The sequence below is a fragment of the Ammospiza caudacuta genome, chromosome 12 (assembly GCF_027887145.1).
Source record: "Ammospiza caudacuta isolate bAmmCau1 chromosome 12, bAmmCau1.pri, whole genome shotgun sequence".
Lineage (NCBI taxonomy): Eukaryota > Metazoa > Chordata > Aves > Passeriformes > Passerellidae > Ammospiza > Ammospiza caudacuta.
Genome location: NC_080604.1, coordinates 18457502 through 18483578, shown reverse-complemented (window position 1 = coordinate 18483578; position 26077 = coordinate 18457502). Strand labels below are relative to the sequence as shown.

General features: G+C 41.9%; 1 protein-coding gene across 1 annotated transcript in view; it reads left to right on the top strand.

The window, feature by feature from the left end:
• Positions 1–26077, top strand: part of FOXP1 (forkhead box P1) — a 119790-nt gene that overhangs the window by 56850 nt on the left and 36863 nt on the right. Inside the window, exons 6-7 of the mRNA XM_058813097.1 lie at positions 4315–4519; positions 20220–20324. Of these exons, the coding sequence (XP_058669080.1) occupies positions 4315–4519; positions 20220–20324 (310 nt within the window). The remainder of the gene's footprint in view (positions 1–4314; positions 4520–20219; positions 20325–26077) is intronic.

Here is a 26077-nt window from a genome sequence, read left to right as displayed (position 1 = left end):
AAGCTGTCCAAAGGAGGGCAATTGGGCAGTGACAAGACACGCTCATGTGTAATGTGAAAGAAATGAATGTGGTGATGCATGAAGTGTAATCTGTGCGGTAACACATCGGAGACACCAGTAGGTAATTCAGCCGTCGTGGCATTGATTGATATGGTTAGCAGGGAAGTGTAACTATTAGTCCTCGCCCAGGAGCGTATTTAAAACCTGAGGGGTGCTGACTTGCACGGCAGACACGGCACAAACATAAGCACAGAGGGCTGGTTCTGGCAGGGAAATGAGCTGCGAGCGCTGGGGGCGGCAGGAGCCGGCAGGAAAGAGGGACTCGAGGCGCGCTGCAATCCAGCACGATATTTTATTCCTTTTTATCAGAGAGACGATGGCTTAAAACTGATGTCATTATGAGGTTTAAATCAACTTTCTGCTTGCTTGAACATGGTCACCTGGGTATGGAGGTACAAGGACACAAAGAGGTTGAGCAACTCTGTTTGTCTTTGAGCCGGTGATACCTGGGGTTGGGAAATTGAGTTCCGTGAGCGGTAATCTGTCAACTGTCCCCACAACATACATTTTTTAAACCTGTGCCTACATTTTCTTTTATAATCAAGAGGACTAGTTGTCCTGAAAAATGCAATGAAGAGCCAGGGCTGTAGTTTAAAGTAATTGGTAATGGACACTTCTTATTAAAAAAAAAAATTACATCTCTCATGCCCTTTTGTTTCCAGAACAGTTTGCAAGACTGAGACAAATACTGTAAATGTGTGTATAGAAGAAATAAAATCATCCCTCTAGAAAATGTAGCTGTGAATTCAGTTAAAAAACATTTTGCTTTTATTCTTAAGTATCTAGAATAGTAATAAATGTTTCCAGGGAGAAAATGCTACTTCATAAGTGACATTTTCGTTATGTTTTCAGAACTAATAGATTGTTTAAATCTGTATTTTAGTTTCATTTTAGTTTTTAGTGCTCCCCTATTATCTTAAACAAAATAGCACATCCTTTAATGCTATATTTGTGTAATCTTTGCTGCTTAGTATTTAGACACTTCTGTAATCTAGATTTTACATCTGTACATAGCAGCAATTTTAAAATAAACCCCATTTCAGCAATGTTCTGAGCTGCAAGAGTCAGATCTTAAGTATCTTCAAAATGAAACTGCAAATCACACTTCAGATCACCAGTGAGTGAAAATAATAGGACTGAGACATCCGGGTGCCTGATTGCTCCCATAGATTTGGCAGTTCCAGGTCTGAATCCCATTCCTGGTCTGTAGGAAGTTACAGCAATCCCGGGTAATTGCAGTGCAGTTCTGGGAATCTGACTTGGAATTTAGCTCTCACTGCTAAAATGAGACTGTTAAATGGTAAATTACATAATTTATTGCGAGTGGTTGTGGATCTATTTGACTTGCTTTTGCCATTTGTTCTATTATTTTATTTAACCATTTTGCTGGATGAGTGATGAGCATACCTTTCAGCTGCCCAGTTCGACAGGCTAGTCAGGAATTCTCTCCAGAATTATTCTAAAGGAACTAAATTTAGGGCAGGAGGAGAGAGACTATTTCTAATTTTATTTTATTAATCAGGTGATGTAATCAATTTTTGGCAGGGGCTTGTGTGCAGACATGTATGACATCACAGTTAGCTCTTTAAATTAATGTCACCCAGCCTAAAACCCTTACTACCTCCAGCATTTTCCCCCACACAACTGGGTATATTTTATTTTTCCTTCCATCTGTGGTATAGTTGTTATTAGTACTAATGGGAGTTACACTTGTATGGGAAGTTAGATGAAACACTTTGACTTTTAGAGGCATAAATATCATGTGTATGTCTGTTTTAGTGGCTGCAACATTTTCACTCTTTTCTTTGGTAGATCCAGAAGTGACTAGAAGGAAAGCAAAGTGGAGAGCAGGGAGAGGAGAGTGGATGATAGCCTCTGTTTAATTAAAAACCTGCAGAAATCCAGATTAAAAAAAAAAAAAAAAAAAGTGAAAAAAGGCCAGTTATTCTTTCCCTATTTGCTTATTCTGGAAAATAAAAATAGGTGTCGGCTCATATGTTCTCATATCAATATGTTATCATCAACAGACAAGTCTATTCACTATTGTTTCAACTGAGTAAACAGTGTGTAAGGGTCAGCCCTGCTCACAGGTAATTGTTAGTGCGCAGACAGTCCTGTCAAGCGTGTTAGCTAAAAATACATCCCACACTGTCACTTTGCAAGGTGTTTGAAAATAATAGCCCCCACACAGCAAAACAGGACACGGGCTTGTGTACTGACCTTTTTCTTTGTTTAATTTGCTCAGAGGTTTAATTCCAGGGGACAAGTAATAATTGAATATGTCTAATAACTAAATGCTCATTTGGGACAAAATCCATCAAAATATAATTGGCGTTTGGGGCTGATGAAAGGAAAATGACGGGGCTTTAGAGAAACGGATGTGTCCTAAGAATATCTGATCACTTAATGTATAAATTGAAGCCTCTTCTCTAATATATATTAATTGCAGATACTTAAGGATTTCAGCATTTTTTTGTAGCGAACCGTTACCGGAGACCAACTGTTTTTGTTAATGCTACTCTGGGAAAGGCGGGGAAGGTTATTGGTCTGTCGTGCAATAATTTACTCCTCTTTGATATGCAAACGATCCACGGTGAATATAAAAAAATCCTATCAGACTCATTTCACAGTTCTTAACCACTTAGATTCTCTGGAGTCTATCGCCTCATTAGACCAGTGCTCTCCAAAGCTAGCATAATTAAAATCTTTAACAGTTTAGCAAAGTAAAGATGTTTGGCTGATCACGTTGAGATGATTATCTATCCATTGTATTCTAAATGACAAAAATAAATTAAATTTAGACCTTGGCATTTTTTATTATGTGTTTCAAATGAATATAATGCATACTGCCTTATTTTTTTTATTTCAGTACCTTAGGTTGGGTGAGGTACATGCCTGTGAGAGCTGCTGCTGTACACTCAGAAAATGGCAGGTTTCCTTAGGATAGCTCCAGAGCTACAACATGGTGAAACAATGAACAGTCACCCAAACGATGAGCTGGAAGTACACTGATGAGAAACCTCTTCAAAAACACACGGACACTGGCTTATTATTATTATTATTATTTTTTCCCTGAATATTTGAGTGATGTGTCTCTACTGCTAATTTTTTCCCATGGCCTTCTCTGAAAGAGCACTGAAATAGTCTGCAGTGAGAGAAACTTGACTTGTTGGATCATGTCACAAACATCAGCTTTATCCAAAAGCATGATCTCAGCGTGAGCACATGGTTCACCTTCCATTTGGCCCATTGGAGTTTGCAGTTTTCACTTACATCAGCTACTTAATGTTGTCTCCCTAACCCTGCTGTCCACTTTGGCGCATTTAAAAAAACACAATTTTTTATTATTATTTTTTCTTGAATCTTATTTTCTGTTTTCATTTTACTTTTGAATGGCTCATTAGCATCGATCTAAGAAATGACAGTAATAATAGTGTTACTTGTATAGAAAGTTATACAGTTTTTCGGTAGACACATCCATCAATTAAGTGAGCAGTTCGAGAAACCAAAATTAATGAGAAAGATAGGTGTGTTAATGAAATAATCATAGTATAATCAATTTGACTGTTAAAATTTGAAAAGCATTTCAGGAAGACAATATGAATTCATAATTTACGTCTAAAAGTGATTAATAAAAACTGTATTTAATAACAAAGCTATTTGTCATCATTTAAAACTTAAGCACAAAATTAGTCATGTTGTGGTTCATGTTGTCATAATAATAAAGCTGACTATTTTTTTTCCTAAGACCTTCCTTGTTTTCAATAACAGGCTTGAAAGTAGTCACTTTCCTAAAAGAAAAAGGCAAAAAATTTGTGGAAAAATAAAGGAATTGAGTTTCTTAGCTGAACATAGAGAAGCCAGTAATACCCTTTGCTTTCAGCCTTGCTGTAGGTGTGGGGGCGATTTTTGCCCAAGCAGGGACTCTGGAAATGGGCCTTTGGTGTAAAAATTACAAAAAATCAAAATATTTGACATGACATTTGGTGTAGGTGTGGTGTGGTGTGGATCTCTCTGCCCCACAGCCCGGATTTTGCATTCCATGAGTATTGCAGGTGTCACACCAGAGCATAACAGAGTCATGCAGTGCAGTATTAGCATTTAGTTATTAAAAAAAAAAAAAATACATGCGTAAAAACACACACAGGCAAAACTAACACTAGGCTTTGTTTACTGACTCTTTGATTTAATTACTGTTTGAAGACGGCCGAATTAGCTGTTAATTGATTTAATTATCCAATTTGTTTGTTTCAGGCATGATTCCAACAGAGCTGCAGCAGCTCTGGAAGGAAGTGACAAGCTCGCACACAGCGGAGGAGGCAGCCAGCAACAACCACAGCAGCCTGGACCTGTCCACCACCTGCGTCTCCTCCTCCGCGCCCTCCAAGACCTCCTTAATCATCAACCCACACGCCTCAACTAATGGACAGCTATCAGTCCACACTCCTAAACGGGAGAGGTAGGTGCCTGCAGGCTTTGCACCACCCTGAGCATCTGGGAGCAGCGTCCCGGAGCGATGGCGAAACGCTCGGGAGCGGTGGCCAAGCGCCTTGGCCTCGGTTTTGTCCTCCACATCTCGCTCTGCCTGGTGTTGGCGTGGTTGAATAGAGTCTCCACTAGGCAGAATGTGCTCCTTTTGTTCAGATCTTTATGGCTTGTTAATTGGATCAATGTGGGCACAATTAGCTAATTAAGAAGTGCATTGGATAAGCGTATTGGGAAGTGTGAAGAAGCTGGGGGGTTTTTTTGAGTTATGTATCACAGGTGGTGGTGCTCTTGTTGTGCTTTGGGTTTACGGGCTGGAGGGGAGCAAGAAAATCTATTGGTCAGTACAGTCCCCATTTTTCTACCGAATTTTGGTGCCCTATCTCATCTAACATATTTGCCTTTTTGTACTCTGTTTTCCCTGCTTTCACAAGACACGGTAGGCTTGAGTTCACCAGGTTTCTCTAAAACAAAGTGGCTTTTTTTCTTTTTTTCTAACCGCTGATAAAATTAGCTAACTGGTGTTGTTTGGCTTTTAAAAGTGTGAGTTAATTTATACTTGCTCGGCTTGCATTGTTAAAAGAAATGGCTTAAATCAGGGGTTGTCTGTTGACGTGCTTCTCGGCGCGGGCTCTGCTTTATTCCAGAGGATGCTTTATTGCAGGTTTGTTTCTTTACACCCCCAGATTTCACTGAGGCGTGTCTAACAACCTAACTTTTGCTTCTGGGGAGATAGACAGGCCCAGGCGCCGGGGCCGTGGGTGCCAGCGCCGGCTGCAGCCTCGGCGCCGCTGCCGGAGGAGGAGGAGGAGTAGGAGGAGGAAGGGTCTCAAGGAGTGGGCGCAGTGAGGAGGGCAGTGCTCCTTTGCATTCAGGAGAGTCCCTTTGCCCATCTAGAAACGTTACAGCAGACAATAGTGAAAGCTGGATTTTATGGAAACCGATGGCTTTGTCTTTCCGTCCTCCTTTCATTCATTAGAAAGAGGATAATGGAATTTTTAAGCCATAGAGTTTGTATTTCTGGTGGTCTGAAAGTAGATTGATAGGGAAACTATATAAATATCTCTTATATTTTTCTGATATTAAGAAAATAGTGCTGCTGGAAATAGATAGATTTTAAAGGAGAGCACACCCACTGTTGGAAGAAGTGCTGTGTGTGTAAGGCATCCTTTATATACCCATTACAAGGACTTGTGTGGGAACATCAGTGAATATCTTTATAATGCATGTAAGTGCCAAGGACGTGGTTTTCATGAAGACTTACATGGGATACTAAAAAAAATTTGGTGTTTATTAAACAATTAATTCCCTTTTTGCTGCACGTAGAACTGAACAGGATGGGTTTATGGCTTTTCAATAAATTTTTTATCTATGTTTTTCTTATGGAGTATATAAAGTAAAATCCCATGCAGCAAGATGGATCTTCTTTCACTGAATAGAGGCACGTGCTGCGTGCTAATGGCATAAACCAGGAAACAGATTCAGTTCAGTTTGAAGTGCAGTGGAAATACAGGAATCTGTTCTGAAGTAAGAATTTTCTCTGTGTATAGTATTGGGCAGACCTAGAAATCCATGTGTCTGAGTCCTGTAATTGTGGCATGGAGGCAGTTGGGATCTACAGGCAAGGTGATACACACGCTTTTATTAGTAAAGTTCCAGATTAATTAGGAAGGCATAAGCATGCCATAGTATTGTTTGAGATTGTCTTAGTTAAGAAGACTAAATCCTCAGTGCTGGAATCAATACCTGTGTTATTAAGCTTGCCTTATACTTTTCTTGCATATCTGTTGAATTCTCTGAAATATCAAAATACAAAATAGGTATATTTAGGAATACAAATAAGAAGGCTACAGCCTTTGCTTTGTCCTGTCTCTCTTTGGTACATGGAGGCTTTATGCCATCCATTTGCTGCAGTGATTGAATTACATGTTTATCCATAAGTAGAGCAGGAGACTACAGGCAGGAGAATGCCTCCTGATGCACTTAAGGGTTTTGTTGCAGTCTCATCAGGCACCCTGGTGCCTGCCTGGATTTCATGTGACACAGAAACTCCTCTTGGTGAGATATTTTGCACTGGTTTCCTTTCTGAAAGGATATTTATCTACAGGCAGGGAGTATGGGGTGGGGAGTGAGCAGGGAGGGAAGAGTTGCTGTGCTCTGCCATCACATGTATGGTTGAAAGCTCACAGAAGTGAAATTTTAGTGGGCTTGCAAAAGAGAGCACAGGCACAAGCAGGGGTTTAATAATTACTTGATTGCAAAAGTTAAGACTAGAAAAATCCTGGGTCTGGTGGGAGCATGAGTTTGCTGGACTTAGTGTTAAATCCGTGTGTGTTCTTGTACCCATCTGGTTCAGCACAGCAAATCTAAGGAGACTTTTGGAGGCAGTCTGGCTCAGGCTCAGGTCAGATGGGGCTGTGGGAAGGACTCACCAGGGAGGAATCAGCCCTTCCACCTCCCCTCACATAAGTCACAGCCTGGGCTGGCCAGGGAAGGTTTTTGACTTGTGGGTTTCCCCTCATTCCTGCACGTTCTGTGCTAACCTTATGTTAGCTCTGATCTGATACAAGCAAGAGCTATTTATTTAGATTTAACCAACAATAAAAAGCACATAGTAAAATCTGTAAGTGTCCTAAAAGTTAAGCACAGCCACATCATAACGACTGCCCAGCAGCCATAAATAATCATATACAGGTAACATTAACTTTTAGGGTGTGCTGTAAAGCTGTTTTCAACCCCTTTCTCTTGGGCTTTTGAGAAGGAGTGGGCTGCAGGAGGCAGGTTGGTTATGTGGGAGTTACTATCATCACTGTCATCTCTGGCACATGTCACTGGGATAGTTCAGGCTGTGTTTAGGGGGTTCCTGATCCCGCAGGTCAGCTTGCCAGGCTGCTCCAGACCTGCGAGACAGGAGGCACCTGTGTTAGAATCAGCAGGCGAGCAGCAGATCTGCTCTGTATCTTGGGTAAAAACACATTCTGGTTCTAAACAAGGGGTTTAAAATAGCAGGAGCAGTAGTCATTGGCTGCCTGGCGTGCCCACGCGTCGCCGTGCCGCCAGCCCAGGCTGGGCTTCTGCGCAGGCTGCAGGGACACAGCTCTGGTGACACTGTGGGGCTGCTGTCCTTGGGGCCCAGTGACAGCAAAATTTCCCCTTTGTGCCTAAAAAGCAAGCAGCAGGTAGATGGCCAGAGTCACTCGGGACATCCAAAAAGCAAAAATATATTCAAAAGCAGGAGACACCCTCCCTTCTGGGCCAGGGAACACTGGTGCTGCACTTGGTTTCTGCATGCTCTGTGTGTATGGCTTCCCTGGGAATGAAACAATTCCAGCCATAAATAATGGGTTAATGCTTTCATTCATTTGGGCTTTAAATGTATATTACATCTATGCTTTTGTCCCACATTTCGCCCAGTTTCTGTAAGTAGCAGCAGCAGCAGCTCTGGGGTTTGGTGCACAGCAATCTGTTAAGGAGATAAATAATCTGCTTTGGCATGACACTCCTACTCTCCTCTTTAATTTGTCTTACACAAGGAAAATTATAATTAAATCATTCAGGGTAAACCCTTGAGTGTAGAGAAGGAAAAAACACACTTTGGTAAAGATTGCCAATAGAGACCAACTTCCCTGTTGTGCTGTGCAGAGACATTTATCAATATTCAGCACTATTAAAGAGGGAACATTTCGTGTGATTTGTGAGGCGGATGCCAAAGCTCAAATCAAGGCTTGTTAAGATCCTTTCCCCATGCAATCATGGGCATTCAGCATCATTAGAATTCAGCACTGACTGTGTGTTTCATGCTTTGATTTTACTCAGACAATTTAATAATGTTTATTGTGCTGATTATATATATAAATTCACTCAATGCAATAAACATACCTCAGTCATCAGTACCCTAAGGGAAATATTTAGTTATAGATACTTGTATTCATTCAGGATAAGGGAAAGTGAGACCATCAACCAGCATGCAAACCTCTCATCATCTTATCAGCATTTGGGTTTCTTCAATAACAAGCAGTTTTTCTCTACACAAGTAAATAAATAAATAACAGGAGCCAGTTAAGTACATCTGCTGTGCCTAGAAATGTCAGGGACAGTACCCACTTTCCATCTTGTTCCACCAAATCTTATTTGGGAGAAATAATTTATTTGGCCAGTCACTTCAAGTGGCTACTAACTGTAGAACCTGATTAACAGTGGGCATCCTCAAACCTGCATGCTTGGGAATATTCCCCATGTGGGTAGGTTTGGAAAACCAGAACAGGGCAGAATTCATCAGTGCTTTGCAGTGGGCAGAGATTGCTGCAGTTTGGGCTTGAGCTGGGAGGTCTGGGGCTGCAGTGGAGCTGTGCTGGTTCCATCCCCTGGTACCATCCTGCACTGACTGCAGCAGAGCCAGGATAGTGCAGGCTGTGCATAAACAAGTGAGTTAATGAAGGTCCAGACCTGATAATTTAAGAAGTGCATCTGTTGTTTACCAGGAGTAAGGTGAAGAGTTGCAGTTAAAGGCTTTGTGTCCAAGAGACCTTTCTCCATCTGCCAGCAGTCCCATCTCTTCCCCTCATTGCCTTTATACCCTTTCCACATACACTCGAGTCTTGTCCTTCCACATAAGCAAGCAGCCATCTCATAGGAAAAATAGATGGGATAAACAAGGAGATTTTAAAATTGCTTTTTCTTGCCAGCATGGCAGGAGGACAGGGTCTGGAGAAGGCTCTGAAGGGAAGTGAGGAATGGCATGGCAGACCATTGATCTGCTGCTTAGGCCTAATGCCTCATGCTTTACTGTTGTTATCTTCCATGCCAGCTGATCCTCCATCAAAATCCCAAGGCCTTTAGATGAGGGCATTAGGATTCAGCACAATTAAGAATTACAGACTTGGGTCCATTATTAATGCTTGGGATGAAACAGTTCAGCCTGCAGTCCATATGCTCCCAGGGCCCCATCCTCTCTTGGCCAGCCTCTCCACTTAGTCCCTGGCATTCATTCTGCACTGGTGCCAGCATCAGATCTGCTCAGCCGTGTCAGCTCCCCTCACTTGCTCCCTACAGCTGATTTTAGTTCATTATTCTTCACCATGAGCAGAGTTGTGTTGGATTAGGTTGTCTCAGATTCATTCTCCCTTAAGAAATAGGTGTTCCTAGACCTTTTCCTCCCAGAAGGTATTTAGCTGCTCCATGTACCCCATCATGACCTTTGTGCTCTTACCTGTGGTCTGAGCAGCTCAGGTGCCTCCATCCTTGCTGTGGAGCCAGGTTGGAGTGAGAGACTTGAGCCTGGATGGCCCAGCTGGCTTTCTATAAACTATCCTGCTTTCCACATGGCTGCTGTCCTTCTCGTTGCGCCTGGAATGGCGGTGGGGCTGCTTGGGCTGTTGGTGACAATGACACTGTGACAGCAGGGCCCCAGCCTGGCCATCTCCATGTACTCTGTGCAGGTACAGCCCAAAGTGTCCCAGTGTCCGATCCCTTGGCACTCACTCCCCTGCCAAAGAAATGCCACCAGTTACTGAAGGCTTCCCTCTGAGTCACTCTTCTGTAATCAGCTTTGAAAAAACACCGGCTGTGACTCAGACCTGGGGCTGTTAATCTTCAGTTTTAAGCCTTATCAGGCACTTTTTATTGTTCGTGCTTTTCAGATGCGGGTGTGGAGCCTCCTGTGCGTCGCCCGCACCCACCGTCTGCCGCGGTGCTAAATCAGTTGTACAATTCCACTTGCTCCTCACTCTGCCCAGGAGCTCCTTCATCAGCTTCCCAGGGAATTCCTGCACTGAGCTAAAAGCAGCTTATTTTACTTGCTTTTCCCTAGGAGAGATGCTAAGTTAACCAGGCTGTGAATGTTTGATGTGGCCCCTGGCTGGAGCAGGGTGCTGGGTTTGATGCTTGGGAAGCTGCCCCAGCATCAGGGAGCTCCTGCACGCCAGCGTTTCACTTCTCTCTGGTCCTGTGTAACAACCATCGGTTGTACAACTCCAAACACTAAGCTAATGTATCAAAAAGCACTTAAAATAGATTGGGTGAGCCTTGGCAGACGCCTAACAGAACTCTTCCAAATTTTAGCATATGTATTGTTTTATTCCTCCATCTGGCCAACAGATCATTGTTTGATATCTGAGTGCTTTGCATATCTCCTCCCTTTTCTTGCAACTGAGATACTTACACGTGCATTTAATACAGCTTAATGCTATTTTTACATACCAGAGAAATAGCTGATGGCTTTCTGTTAATTGCATGCACTTTGCAGTTAAACTTTTACTAAAACATTCCTGTCTAAATACTTAAAGTCCAATGAAAATTTGTCCTCTTCTTTTATTAGAGGTGTTTATGTAGTACTCTTAAAAAGGGACCTGGTTTTCATTTACTGCCCTGTGAATTTCTGTTTCTTTTTATTTCCTCCTATGTGCAAGTTGTCCTTTCTCAGAATTTGGTCAGGTCTGATTGTCCTGAGGAGCTGAGCAGGGAGCTGATAAAGAGCTGTGTTATTTTTTTAACATCTATAGCACAATCTGAGAACAGAAACATCCTTGAAAGGGCTGTAGAAGTAGGGGACTTAGGTGACTTTTGTGTGACTATTTTCTGTGCTGCTCAATAAAAATGGAGCAGTTAGTATGACAGCTGTTATATCATGTTATATCGTACTGCTAAGATATTGAGCAGCATTTAAAGTAAAACTCCACCATTAAGCTGTATAAACTTTATCCGTTTCACTGTGGTTTAATGGAAAAAAAATGAGTTTCTCAATAAAATGACATCATTTTTCCCAGGTTGTAATGTTCACTTTACAACTGTTTTTCTTTAATTCAATTTGTTTTACTTTACTTTTTCTTGGCATCTTTTTTTTTTTCTTGCAGTTTGGAGAGGGGGAAATCTCTTTTTGTAGAGCAGCTAGGTACTGCTCAAACCTCTATTCCCTGCTTTTCTCTTCTCCTCACTCCTTCAACATCTTGTGCTAATCTGGAGCTCTATTTTTGTCAGGCAGACACAGTTGTATTTTCAAAGTAGCGAGATGCACATTTAAATTTGGTAATTGGGATTTGTGGTTCTACCTGCTGCACAGTGAGGGTTGAAGGAAGGAGCCCAAGGAAAAATCACGTATTGCATTGCTTGCTGCTGGAGCAATGTTTGTGAAATGCCATGGGGTGTTTTTCTGTATAGCTGGTAAGGTAGGAGGCCTGTAATTTCTTCAGTGTGATCAGGAAAACATATGTATATTATAAAGTAGATTCTTGTCATTAAAAGGATGGTATAAGCCCAGGCAGGGAAACTGCTAATATGTGTTACAGCTTGTCATTTTGGGCTGCATGAATAAAGAGGAGAGCTATTCCTTTGGGAGATGATCCCGGGAACTGAGCAACAGATCCGCTAGCCAGCAAATTCTTTTTAGCTGTAATTTTCCTTTTTGTGTATACTCAAAAATAACATCACGATGGGCCCTTAAATACCATTTCATACACAGAGCACAATTTCCACAGCACAGGTGGTGCTAATATAGGACAGTCCCCTAGGCACTTGTCGCCAGGAGTTGTACAGCTTGTTCAGTGTCTGCATCCATATGGCAATCTGTCCCATTCATAGAAAGACATTGTAGCTGTGCCTGTGGGTGCTGTGGTCAATGTAGTGTAAAAAGTAGATTTTAACTCTCGGCAACCTATGTTCTGCTGTTTGTTTTATTGTAGAATCCAATTTATAACATGGGGGAAGAAAAATCAGCTCAGAGCAAATTCCAGAACAATCTGGCTGGCTGGGGTTTGTGTTTATTCTTGGAGCGCATGGTTAATCAGCAGGTGCACAGCCCCGCGCTCCGCGCGCTCTAATGAACAGTTTACAGGAAGTCTTGCTCGGAAGAAACATTTTCCTTGTTGTTTATACTGTGAATTAACTCAGAAGTTGCAAAGCTGTAAACGATGTTAGCTGGCCGTGTATGTCATGCAAGTCTGTTCTGTATTTCTTGTCTTTTTCTGGCTTTCTTTCCCGCTGTTGCAAGGTTTTCTCTGGGTGTGGGATGTTCAGACAGGATGCTGAGCTTCTCTGTGCTCTGAGAGGGGCAAATCATGGCACAGAGGCCCTCCCAAAAAGCAGGGTGAAGCTCTAGCGTTGCCCAGCAGTTCAGATCTAGCTGCATGAATGTGATTTGTGGCTGCTCTGGTACCTATCAGTCCAATGCCAAGTGTTGTTCTGTTTTAGTGGGACTATTTGTTATGCCTTTTAGTAAACACAAACAAATAGACTGCCTAGCACCTGCAGCAGCATATGATATTTACACTACCTGTATGATTCAGCACGCTTCCCTGGGGAAGCAGGCTTGTGTCCTCTGCATCTTAGTGCTTTTTCAAACAGCATTCTTCCAAGGGGAGAGCATGCGGCAGAGCGAATGCAGTGCTCTAGCTGTAGTTCTCCCTTGCAATCATTATTTATCTTAATTATATTTTTATAAACATTTCCCCAAGGGCACTTTGCTGCTGCTGCAGGGGTGTGGGGTGGGTGAGGGCCCCCCCAGCAAGCTGCCAGGCTGTGTGTGATGTGACAGTCACCTTCTGCGCAGGTTTTGTTGTGCCTGTGGGACAGGGGTGAAAAATACTGACGTGAATAGTCCCTGTTAATCATATTTGTTGACGTATCACCGGTTTATATAAGAGTGGAAGACTCGCCTCAACTCTAAATGTAACAGAATAGAATTTTGTTGAACAAGTACAGATCTTGTTTCTCAGTGTTTTCTTTTACTATAAATTCGAATGTTACAACAGAATATAAATTACAGTAAAATAAGGTTGGCAAACAGGATCTTTTTACAAAGTATGTATGTTCGTTGGTAATTTTACACCTCCATCTCAGTGAAGTCCAAGGTCTAATCCTGTGTTTTTATACTTGTGTGTGTTCTTAAAAGGGTTGCTGAATTGGGGCCAAAGCTTTGCCATTGCCACCTCCCTCTGCCATGCGAATTGGGTGAGTTAGAGGGATGGGATAGCTGTGCTAAAAGTCAGTGTTAAAAAAAAAACCAAACTGAAAAAAAAACCCACAGAACATCCCCCCAGCCCCAAAAAACCCAAGAAAGTGGTTGGATCACATTTTTTTCCTAATTAAACTAAGATACTGAATCAATCCGTTTTAATCTGAATAAATTAGGAGACTGTTCGGAGAGGAATAAAATGAGATTTAGCAGGGATAAGTAGAAAGTAGCCCAGCTAGGAAATCAAAATTCCAAACTGCGGGTTTGACATGACACGTCAGCTGCTCAGCATCGGCTGTGTGGGAAATGGCTGAGGCATAATCGGGGTTGAGAAATTAAGGTGGGACACTCTGTGCCATGTCTTAGTCAAAAAGGTAAATGCAGTCATGGGAGGCATAAACATGCATGTTGCATCCGAGTCCTTTTTTTTTTCCTGTTCTACTTTATGCAGAACCAGTTAAACCACATTGAGTGTGATGTACAATTGGCCACTCTCTTGCAGAAAGGATAAAGGGAAGCTGGAGCAAATATAGAGGAGAGCAGCTAGGATGATAAAGGAATTGGAGGGAATAGGCTATGAAGACAGATTAAAGGGAATTAAAGATCTACACCCTGGAAAAATAGAGGCTCTAGGAGGATATGATTATGGTATCTAAGTACATGAAGTGATGCTACAAAGAAGAAGAAGGAAAAAATTGTTCTCATTAGTTAGCAGTGCTGGAATTTAAAATCCAGCGTTTCAAATCGTGTGTGTCTGGGTATATTTGATGTACTTTTCACCACAGTACCTAGGCACAAGGTTGAAATAAAAAAATAAGTTTTAAATCATAGAGAAACTCGTTAATTCAAATGCAGGAGTGGAATTTGTACCGGAGATAAGTGATGGATTTTTTGCAATGGGCATTTCTTTTAAATGCTCTAGAAATACATTTAATTTCTCCAAGGAAGGGATGTAGGGCAGTGACTGTTCAGGCCCTGTAGCAGTTTTCCTGCAGGGCTGGGAGAGGGGCTGCCACTGGAAGGAGAATGTGTTAGAGTGCTGGAGGGTCATAATGTTGATTAATAATCCAGACCATCAGTGGATAGATCAAAACCAGAGGATGATGCTTATAATTACCCAGTCTGGTTCTGCTCTTTGCAGTGAGAGTGGGGGTAGAAGGGAAGGGGAATGTCAGCCAGATTTTGTCTTAGTCTTGCTGCAGATTCTCCAGTGCTCTCCTTGCAGAATGGGAATTTAGGGAATAGTGCCACAAGAGGGATAAATGGGGAGCAGTGATTTGGGATGCAGAGGTGGCCTCGTGCTATAACAGCACTTCTGTTTTCCTTCTTATGCTGCAGGAGTATAAAGTTAGTGCACACCGATTAGGAGAGGATTTCAGCCTGTGGGCTGCAGTTTTAACTTGATTTGTCTTAAATTGGTGTAGTCATTTAAAATGTAATATAACCTCTTGTTACTTCCAATAGGGCTTGATGTAAAACATGAGCTGCTTCCAGTCCTAGGCCTGGATGTGGACTAAAGTGACGAAGAGGAGAAGTGCTCCTCTAAAAAGCATCCAAAATTTTGCAAGCCAGTTGTAGAAAGAACTGTCACTGACCACTCACATCAAATTCCAGCTCTCCTGCAGGCCCATGACTTTCTGTTAAGCTTTATCCAGTGATGGGGAGGCATCACCCTGCCCAGACAGCCCCGTTTAGATCACATATCTGCTTCCTGGGCTGTTTCTGAGGCTTGGACAGGAGCTTGAGTATCTAGAAGTTGGTTTTTTGGTTTTTTTTTTTAGTTATTGGTTGGGGTTTTTTTTAATTCACAGTTTAAAGAGGAAAGAGGTGCTGTGCCACCTTACTAAGAATTTGAAGAGATTTTCACCGGTGGAGCTTCACTGCAAAACACATTTTTGCATCTGTGTTCGGTTGATTCTCTCACGAAGGCAGGAACTTGCACTTGAGCACAGTTTGTACAATGATTTAATCATTACTTCTTCCGTTTCACTTTAAAATCAGTTACAGCGAGTGTTTCTGACTCAGAAAATTGTGACTTTTTCAGCAGCCTTACTCTTTCAGTGCCTTCTGATGAGCTTTAGAGCTCACCAGGCAGTCACAACTCTGGGAGAGCCGTGTTGCTTCCCAGGTGTGTGTCTCCTTCTCCTGTACAGGACCAAAATTGTGGCATTCTGCCTCAATGGCTGTGCCATTTAAATCAGAGAGAGGGGGAATGTGGTGTGAGACAGAGCCCCATGCTCCTGCCCGGGCTCTACACAGATATCAGTTTCATGGCAGCTGGCAAAGATGAGGTCACTTCCCAATGACCCTGAGGAACAAAGTAAAATTAAAAAGGCAGTTCTGCACTTTCTGAGGGTGCTGTGCTCTAGCTCCTTGCAGGAGGAAAGCAGGAGACATGGTATTGATTTTTCAACGTGCAGGTGGCTCAGGCATGTTTTGAGCTCTGTTAGAACGTGAGCAGATGCTTCATAAATGTAATAGAAAGTCAGGGATGCTTCTCTACATCACTGACTTCCCCCAGTGTTTTGGCAAAGATCATTGGCCCAAGCAGATGTGGAAGAAAGAGAGTGGAATTACGAAGTATGTCAGCATCATGAATATTTAAAATATGGTCCACTGTGTGGCAGAAGCACAGACACTGAGGCTTCTGCTTAGCTGGATTTTGTATCTACCTATGACTTCTTTGCTAGTGGGTATACAAACACAGTTCCCAGTGGTTAATAAATAGGAGTTGAATGAAACCATTTAAAGAACAGGCAGCTTTCATGCTGGGGCTTGGTCACTGCTTTCCCCAATATCCAGCATACCCATCTCACTATGGGGTGTCATATTTATTCTCCATCAGCACTTGGCTGTCTCTGGTGTCTCTGTCTCCTGTGCTCTTGTGTCCCAGAGTGTTGTTCTTCCAGGGTGCTGTAGCACAGCAGGTGTATTCCAAAAGGTGAGTGGTTGGCAGGAGTGGGCTGTGCAAGTACAGCCATCCCTGTAGGAATGGGAGGTGAAGTTGCTACCAGACCCTGTGGGGATCCTTGGGGTTATGGGGCAGTGTAGGGAGAAGAAGGAAGAGGTTAAATTTCCCCTCCTCTATCCAGCAAGCCCAGACAAGCTGTGGAAGTGCCTGTCCCTTTTCCCTTCCCCTCTGTACTGGAAACAGAGCTGGAAGCAGCACAAAATAAGTGGACACTTACACAGTTTTTAGTCTCATACATGGATTTTGTTATTCTCTTTTATGTCATTAATAAGTGACTTATGCAAGACATTTCATTTGCCAGAGTGTTCTTTGCTGTAGTTCAATGTAATAATGCATCACTATTGCATTATTTGCATGTAATTCTATTGTATTAACTACTTTTTATGCAGGTACCTTATGAAGAGAAAGAAACCCCACGTTGTCTTGAATTTACGTCATTTATTCCTTCAGTACTTTGAAAATTATGTCTTGTTATAAAATGATTTCCACTAACTAGTGTTGCATCACCAGTACCCGACCATGAATATGCATTCCTGGGAAGGAGAGAGTGACAGAAACAAACACCTACTCTAATGTGTCATTAGAAATCAAACAGACCTAAAACTTGCTTCTGCTTGCCAATGCTATGATCTTCTAAAAGTCTGTCTCCGAGACCAAGGATGCCTCCAGATTACAGAAGCTGTGCTTGCATGCAAAAATCAGTGAACAATTTCAGATTATAGGTTTGCATCGTGCTCACAAAGCTGTTTATTTATGTACTGGGTTAAAATCATCTTTTTCCACCTCTGTTTGCCCAAACAAAGTGAGTACTTAGATCAGTTCAGCAGAGTTCTCCATTCATTTCCACTGGCTGTATCCTTTGTGCGTTACATCCGCCTCTGTATAAACCTGCTCTTTGTTTTGTTTTGAGGTGCTTCTTCAGGCTCTGTCAGGGAACAAGTGGCAATCTATAATATCTTCAAAAGTGGGATGGATAAAATAGCAGTAATCTGATACTGACACATAAAGGTCACCGAAAGGCATGGCTGAAATCCCCCCAGGCAGGATGGGAGTTGCTGCCTTCGGAATGGCACAGTGCCTGCAGAGAGGGCTGGCGTTTGTCTTGCAGGAGTGAGGGTTTTTTTTTTCTCTTTGAAATGTCTTATTTTTGGTAAGTTGAAGTAGTTCCTCTTCTTGGTTGAATGGCAGTGGAAGCTCTGCGTAGGTGTTAAGCGTGTTACGCGTGGCATCGAGTTAGCAAAGTGACCTTTTAAGTTCCCATTTACAGTCAGCACCAGCCTTTATGGTTATTGACAGCACGAGCCTTTGACATCCTGAGCATCATTTAGAGTTTGATACTGTCTTGGTCATTCCATCATTTTCTTTGGACACAATACCAGGGTGTCACGTCCTGCATAGTTTGTCTTGTCTTGTGCAAGTTCCCTGGAAAGAAAAGAGATTTGCACTTGGATTTAAAAAATAAATACAAATCTCGGTAGGGCTCTTTCCGTTGACTTGGCCATGGCCTTTAGGCTCTCACAGAGAAACTTTAAAAATCCCTGCTGGGGGTTTAAGCCATGTGACTCCTGTTGATATTATAATGAGATTTACAGTGCTTAAACCCCATGGGGGACTGACTCCTTACTTGGCCATCACAAGTCCCAGTGTATGGGTAACATGCACTGGGCAGATTCATACACTGCTTCACTGTTTTTTTCTTTTTTTTCCTTTTTTTGTTCTTCCAAACACACTGAAATCATAACTCTCATATGTAGTCTTTATGGACTTAAATGGAGTGTTAACATGAAAGCCCACTGTCTCACCCTTTGCTGTATCCAGGTATAGAAACAGATGATAAACCCCATTATTTTCTGAATTTTCAGATGTATATAGAGGATGTTTGACCATATGCCTCTTTGGCTTGGGTGCATGGTGTACTTTAGCCATTCTGCCTCTTCCTTAGCTGAGGAAATGTGTGGTTTAGCATTTTTTAAATTTCCTTGCAAATAATGCATCGGTTTCTTAGTTCTTCTAAAAACTTTACCGAGATTCTCCTCACTTGAACATTTTTTAAAAGACTGATTCAGCTAAACCAGTGTAGTATTTGTATATAGAGAAGGCCTTTGTAAGGCTCTTCATCTACTGTTGTCTTTTTTAGGAAATTACCTTGCACATATATATATTTATGCTTGAAGGGCTATTTGTAAACAGCCAAAAATTATATTAATGAAATAATTAATTAGATTCATGTAAAACTCATAATTCCTTTTCTAGTCAGTACTTTTAAAATTATTTTTTCAATGTAAAATAATTTTTAAAAACACCTTCAGTAATCTTCAGATTCTCATTGATCTTAAAGTCAAAAGTGGCATAATCTGGGCAGGAATTTCTCTTCCAACTAGTTTGTGTTTGGGATGACATCTCAGGAGTGTATTTACAGGGATCTGGCTACCCAGTGCATGTGAAATAATACAAGAACACAATTTTGTCAGAGTGCACAGACAGGTAATATTAGAGAAGAAAAACAAACAGGATTTCCAGGTGTGTGTAAAAGTAAAATAACAAAAAGTAGGCATTTATCCATAACGTTACCTGTAATCCAGCATGAAGTAAGTCATCAAAGCCACACCTAGATGCCTGTATGTGTTCATATCCTTTGTGTATGTTTGAAGTCCATAATACAGCACAGACATACTGTAGCAAAAAGATTTGCCATGAAAAATACATACATGTGTGAGCATAAAATAGAGATTTCAATATTATTTTGACATTTTTATTTTAAAGTCATCTAAGGTTATGGAGATTGTTGCAAAGAATAATTCCTTTCCTTAGGAAGTTTCCATGCAGAAGTCGAATAAAGAAGATATTTTAGAATATGGTTCATCAGTGAGTGCAACAGATACATTTCCCTGAGCACCACATGGCCTGGATCAAAGACTCTCATGACTTGGATCAGTGCAGCCAAATCATTACGTATTGATTGGAATCCCGCTGAAGGATTAACCCCTTAGTGCTCGTATGAATTTTTTGATTTAACCCTGGGTTCAGTAGTTAGGAGGCTCCGTGACGTTCCTGCCCAATCTTAGGCGAGGTTAATAGTCCCCCCTAACCCCTCGTGCTGAGGAATCCTTTGATTGCATGCCCCTTCTTCTTTATGGTGAATTTTGCATTTGAAAATACATCCCAAATCTTTTTTCTTGGGATGTAAGGGGGCTGTATTTGTGCAGTGAAACAGCCTGTAAGAAGAAGGAAAAAAAAACAACCAGAAAAAACCCCAACCCAGTAAATAAATAACATGGTGGGAAAGCCAAGGCTGCAAATTTGATGCTTTTCCTTTCTGTAGCCACGAGGAAAGCCTCAGGTCCAGCTGTGTTGTGGTGTAATGGGACACTGCTGTATGGAGATGACTTCTCGATGAAGTTGAGTTGTAAATATGCAATGTTCATAAATTTTTTAGCAAAATATCAAGCAGGATATTAAGCAGGTCTGTCAAATGATTTCTCCCCCGTCCATGTTAATTTAAATTCTCTACAAACCTCTTAATTAATGAATGAAATGTAGGAGGATAGCTAAGTAAGAATGACACATGTTTCACACTGCAAATGGCATTTAATTCTGTTTTGAAAAACCATGGGCAAGAATCAGGCGGGTACCGTGAGATGTTGGGGATGCTTCAGGATGTGGTGGTTGCTGCTCTTCAGGAGTCTTTGTGAGGATGAATTGTTGCAGCACCTTCAGTTTACAGCACTTGTTGTCTGTTCTCTTTCTCCCCTGCAGTTTACCCCACGAGGAGCACTCGCACAGCCACCCGCTGTACGGACACGGCGTATGCAAATGGCCGGGCTGTGAAGCAGTGTGTGAAGACTTCCAGTCCTTCCTAAAGTAAGGATGGTTTTTTTGGCGCTTGCATTGTACAGAAAGCATGCCCTGAAATTCTGTGTGCTGTCACTCACCCTGGGCCTGATGCAAAGCCCATTGAAGTCAACAGAGAGCTCCCTTTCACTTCAGTGGCTTTTGGATCAGGCTCAAGAACGTTTTAACAGGGGATAGTAAATTAGCCCCATGGGGAAATTATGGTCTTGTTCAGTGTATTGCTATAAAATAGCGTTTGCAGTTCCGCAGTTTTTTTTTTCTTTATTTTATTTAAATAATTTTTAAGTTGCAGTATCGATCATGTAAATAATAAAACCTTGTTTTAACCTTGATTTCACTTTAATTTAGAAATCTAGTCTTAAATTAACTCCATAATTGAACAGAGAATTGCAGAACATCACGTGAAATTTAATTTATGTCAAATAAGTAACTAATGAACAAAGTCTACACTACTAAAAATAAACTATAATTATATTAATTGGGCCCCTGCAGTTTGCTGCAGACCTTTTCCTTGCTGCCAAAGAACACAATTTTACACGTTGCATAAACAGTGCATTATGGACTAGTGTGTGGTAGTGCGTGCATCCCGATGCAGGGAAGGTCCTCAGAGCCCTAATAGCTTACACATGGCTGCTCCACAACTAAACCATCAACCTCACCCCTGTTCCCATCACAAAAGAATTCTTTGTCTGGGTAGGACACCAGGTACACACATGCTGTGGGTGCATCCAGGTTGCTGAAGGTTTGTCCCTGATCTTGGCTCAAGTTCTGTGGCTGGTCAGTTGTAAGATCACTAAAGACCAGCCACTCAGGCAATATTTGTGATTTAATTGCACAGAGGGACAAGTTTTTCTCCCATTTAGAATAGTCATCTCGTGAATTTAGTCCACATAAGTACATGAAGTTCTTCAGGATGAATAAGTAGACTTACTCCCATAAGGTTCAGCTGTACCTGCTGTTTCTGGGGCGGTTCCCTGGATTTTAATGTGAGGGAGGGAAGGGCAAAAGCAAGCAGATGATGTTTGTTGGGTGATGTTAGATGATACAGATAGGGTTTTGCTCTCAGAACAGAATGGACCAGTTGTGGTTTCACTGGCAAAACCCTCCTGAGTTCTTAGGAGCGGCGCTGGTCCTACTATAAACATATTACAAGTGGGGAATGGTACAGTAATGAGAAGGTTCTCATTACAAGAGGATTACAAAATAAGAAGGTGCTAGTCATAAATTTCCATGAAGGGTGGCCTCATTCCTTGTAATTCATCCTGTTGTTCACTTAAGTGAAATAAATGCTAATCTTGCCATACTTGCCAGCTCATTCATATTCATATGCCATACTATAGCATTTAGACCTTTAAAACAATTCTCAATTTACTGCTGTAAGTGCAAGGGAAAGGTGCTGTGGTAGCCTTAGATAGCAGAATAAAGTGTGTGGCCACACATGGTCAGATTGTGCCACCTTTGCTTCCTGTGCTAGTCCTGTGTTCCAGGTGAGAGCAGCTGCTTTCAGGAAGATTCCATAGGAATCTTGAGTGGTCTGCTTGAGGTGGCCATGCATAGAAAACACAGCTCTTAATCACAAGCATGGGTAGAGGTAGGGCTGGTTTTTTATATGGTATTTTGGAGGTGTTTCAGTACACAGACCCAGTCCACCAGTTCACCTGGAGGAGATAATGTGCAGCAGTCAGTAATTAGGAATAACCTGCAAACTGTCACCAGCCCAGGTTGGACTTGAAGCTGCTCCATCAGTTCTAGTTTTTTCACTATCAGTCTAGCTTTTGTCTCCATTGAAAGCTTTCAACAGAAATATTTTGTGTGAGCTTTCTCAACCTAATCACCTGAATTTTCTCATCCTAATGCTGCAGTGTCCAAAGTCTTACTGTTCAGAATGATATTTAACTCAGAACAAATGCAGAAATGGATGTCCCTGAGCATTGTATTGACACTGTTAAGAAGTGAGTGTTGCTTCATAAAATACTGTAGCCTTCCATGTCTCCTGTGGAGCATCTGTCCTTAAAATTATGTTGTCATTTATCAGAATTCATTACTCAATGAAAAGATAACAGGTAGATGGTTGAAGTTTCTTTCTGATACTTGTGTAATCTGTGACACTCTTTTGATGGCCCCCTCAAGGGAAAAGCTCTTGTTTACCAAGTGAAATACAGCCTGTGTATTGAGTATTGCTTAATTTCACTTACCTTGTGAAAAGGCAAAGAGAAGTTGTATGTGGAATGAAGGCCCTGTATGCCAATAAAATGATGCTTCAGTTAAGGGAGAAAAAAGGACTCGCAGGTCTAAAACATGGTTCATTTCTTTTCCTCCTGAGGAAGAAATATCATAACTGTTGGTAAATCAAAACCAGAGATTTGACACTCTTCTGTGATCATTCTGTAGTGTTTGTTCCCAAGGTGAGTTACACCACAGGGCCCTTGATTTCAAAGATAAATACTGTACAAATAACGATCCTAGTTGTCTTTCACTCACAGCCAACAGGAGGATGCTTATCAGAACCAGCAGATACACGGGCTATTGTACGCATTTATTTCCCCGTTTCTTTTTGAAATAAGTTGCAGTTTTAGCAAGTCGTTGTGTCGTGTTTCTGTTTTGAATCCATCAGCCATTGGTTGTCATGTGATGCCGTATCAGTTGGAGCTAACTGATAGCAGCAGGGACTGCTGCTCTGCCTAATGAAACTGCAGCACCCTGCATGCTCCAGAACGCTCCCTGAGCCTAAAAACAAAAACAAGTCCAGTGTCAGGGCGGTGACCCCGTGGCCTCCGCCAGGCTGCAGGGAGCAAGGTGAGGGCTGAGGGTGCACACGTGTCTGGCCTGTTAACCAGGGCCCTCTCGCAGGCGGGAAAGGAGCAATTAGTAGCACAGAGCGACTTTCCTGCAAAATTGACTATATCCTTGATTTCATTTGCATGTGTTTAAAGACCGTGGAAGATAGGAATATATACCCCTTATGCAGCAAGTTGTTCAGGAAATCCCGGCTGGAGGGAGGGTGGTTTATTCAGCAGGGTAGGCAGGGCAAAAAATTCAGAAGACTGAATAGGGTTTTATTATTCCTCACCCCTCCCTTTTTTTTTTTCCCCCCTATAATTTGATTGTGGCTTAGACGTGCTTAATCCTGGCTGTAGCATTTTTAAATCAAATAGATTCTTTAAAAGAAAGGACATAGACCTTTGGAGAGATGTGGCAGTCCCGTGTTGCAGTGATGCTGGTAATCTGCTTCATGTGCATTTAACTTTGATGAAACGAAGGGGAGTTTATGTGAAAGAAACTACTAAGTGCACTCTGTAATGTTTTCACAAGTGTTTTTATCATGGTAACATCTTGTTTACTTTAGTTGCCTGCATAAAACTACTTGGAACATGTTAAGAAAACATTTCGAGAAAGCTTCTACAAAGAGGCTTTTGTTTAGCAGCAACTGTGAGACTGCTCGGCTCACAAAGGTGTTAACTTTCAACCCCTTAAGCACTTCCACATGAAATTCCAGCAACTATGTTTGTGGTTTTGGAAAAACAAAGTGTATATTAAAGAAACCAGGTATATGCTAATACATGTTGAAGTAGGCCGGAAATCATAAATTGTTTCAAAGGCATTAATTGCGCTCGTTTTGCATGGCAGAGCGTTCTGCACTAAAATCATCCGCACGGCGCGGACCGTTTAATCGCACAGGCAGCGAGGGCAGGGAGAGGCCGGGCTCCGGGTGGGTGTTTCGGGTTTCTGTAGGGCCGGCGGGACCCCCCCCGGCCAGGGGGAAGCTGCGGGATCGCGGCCCCGTCCCGTGCGGGGGACCCGGCCGCGCCCGCCGGCAGCCGCCGGTGCCGAGCCCGGCAGGCCTGAGGACAGGCCCGGTCCGGGGCCCGCTCCCGCCGCTTCCAGAGCCCCCGAGCCTCCCCCGGGCCGGGCTGGGGCTCGGGACCCCCGCGGCGGCGGAGGCCGGGGTGGCCCAAATCCCACAGTGCCCTCTAGTGCTCCCGGGAATGCTGCTGGAGCGGGAGAGGCACCGGGAGCGTCCCCGGGAGCAGCGGCAGCCGCGACACGGCCCCGACACGGCCCCGCTCCTGCCCCTCCGGGCAGCCGAGCAGCAGGCCAGCTCCAAATAACCCCCTGAATTCCTATTTTATTGTTTTTAAATGATTTTTAAAAATTATTTTAATTTGTATTATTTATTCCATTATTTTGTTATTTTTCCTATTATTTTAATTCTTATCATGCATTTTATCGTGTATGTATTAACAGTCATTAACAATTGTCATTAGGTCATTATTTATTCTCACATTTTTATTTAATTCAGTATTGTAACTTTATTCAGTATTGTAACTTTATTTCTATTTTATTTTCATACATGCTTTACACACACGCACACATATATATATTAAATACTTCTGCTGATGAGATATATGTAGCGAGGTCCATCGCCTTGCATTATCCCCTTTTTTCCTCTCTTAAAGGTGCACTTAGTTTATGTTTCCCATTATAATTTCCGGTGTGTAATCAGAAAGCATTCCTTAAAAGACAGGGATCATCTTTGTTTCATACTTTTATTGACACTGTCTACCATATTACTGCGATGTCTAAATGGTAAAATTTATTATTAGCAATAGTGTCACAAAAGTCTGAGACAGCGATTTTCCTTTCAATAAAAGTAGTTAAAAACCTTTTAGAAAATCCATAATTTTGATTGCTGGTACTTCATAAATGTATAACTGGTACTTTTTAGCTGTCTCTTTAGGGAAAAATGAGTTTTATCACCTGCAGTACCTGGGTTAATGAAATTGTGTGTTGGAATTTAGCCAGAATGAAAGATGAGATCATTTGGTGGCACTAATATTGGCAACAGGTCTCATAAAAAGGTTCGACTCTTTTTAGAGAATTATCATTAGGGCTTTTTCTTTTTTTGAGCATGGGGGAGAGATTCGAGTTATTTGTCATTTTTGAAGTTTCTGTGGTTCAAAGATTTTTGTCTGCTGTAATATCCCAAACCCATAGACCTAAAAGCCTTCGCCAAGGCCAAGAGAAACACAACAGTGTCCATCAGTGCCTAGTAAAGGAATTTACTTGCTTCAGATTTCAGCTCCAGTTCCTGTTTCAGCCCTTTAAAAATCACGACTCTCAGCTCAAATTTGAAATAACGCTGCTTCTTTCTCATGGTCCTCTGTGTTTGATTGTTTGTGGATATTAGCTGTCCAGGAAATCCCATACTTAGAGATATAAATCCAAAATGATCTTGTTTTTCCGCAGCCAGCCCAGGATGTATTAGACAGTTATGATGATTTGTTAATTTTTGCGACCTGTATTTATTTTATGTGTGCTGTGTGCTTTTAAAGGAGGGAATCAGCTGTCGAAATAGGCTACTTTTGTCAAAAGGGAGGCTCTTGACTCCTGCCTTTTAAGCCTTTGCTTTCTTTACTTTTGGAGGATTCTGTGTGTGCACCTCCATATGGTGGTAAACAAGGGCTGCATTGTGCCCTGACATATAAGCTTAAACCCAACCCTGTTATTGAAGAATCTTTTGAGATGTGTGAGCTGGGATTCTTGAAGGGCTGTCAGCCTTGGGTGTCGGTTTGAAATGTGCCTTGAATGTATAACTCTGCTTTCATTTTAATAGTGCAATATTTTTTTTTCTAATGTAATATTAATCGTCACCCATTTGTAGTGAAATTTTTTCCTCGTGTCTCAATGGAAAATAATTAGACTAAGTGTATCAAGGAAGAGAAGGTTAAAAAGAAAACTGGATAGAGATATCCTGAAAACAA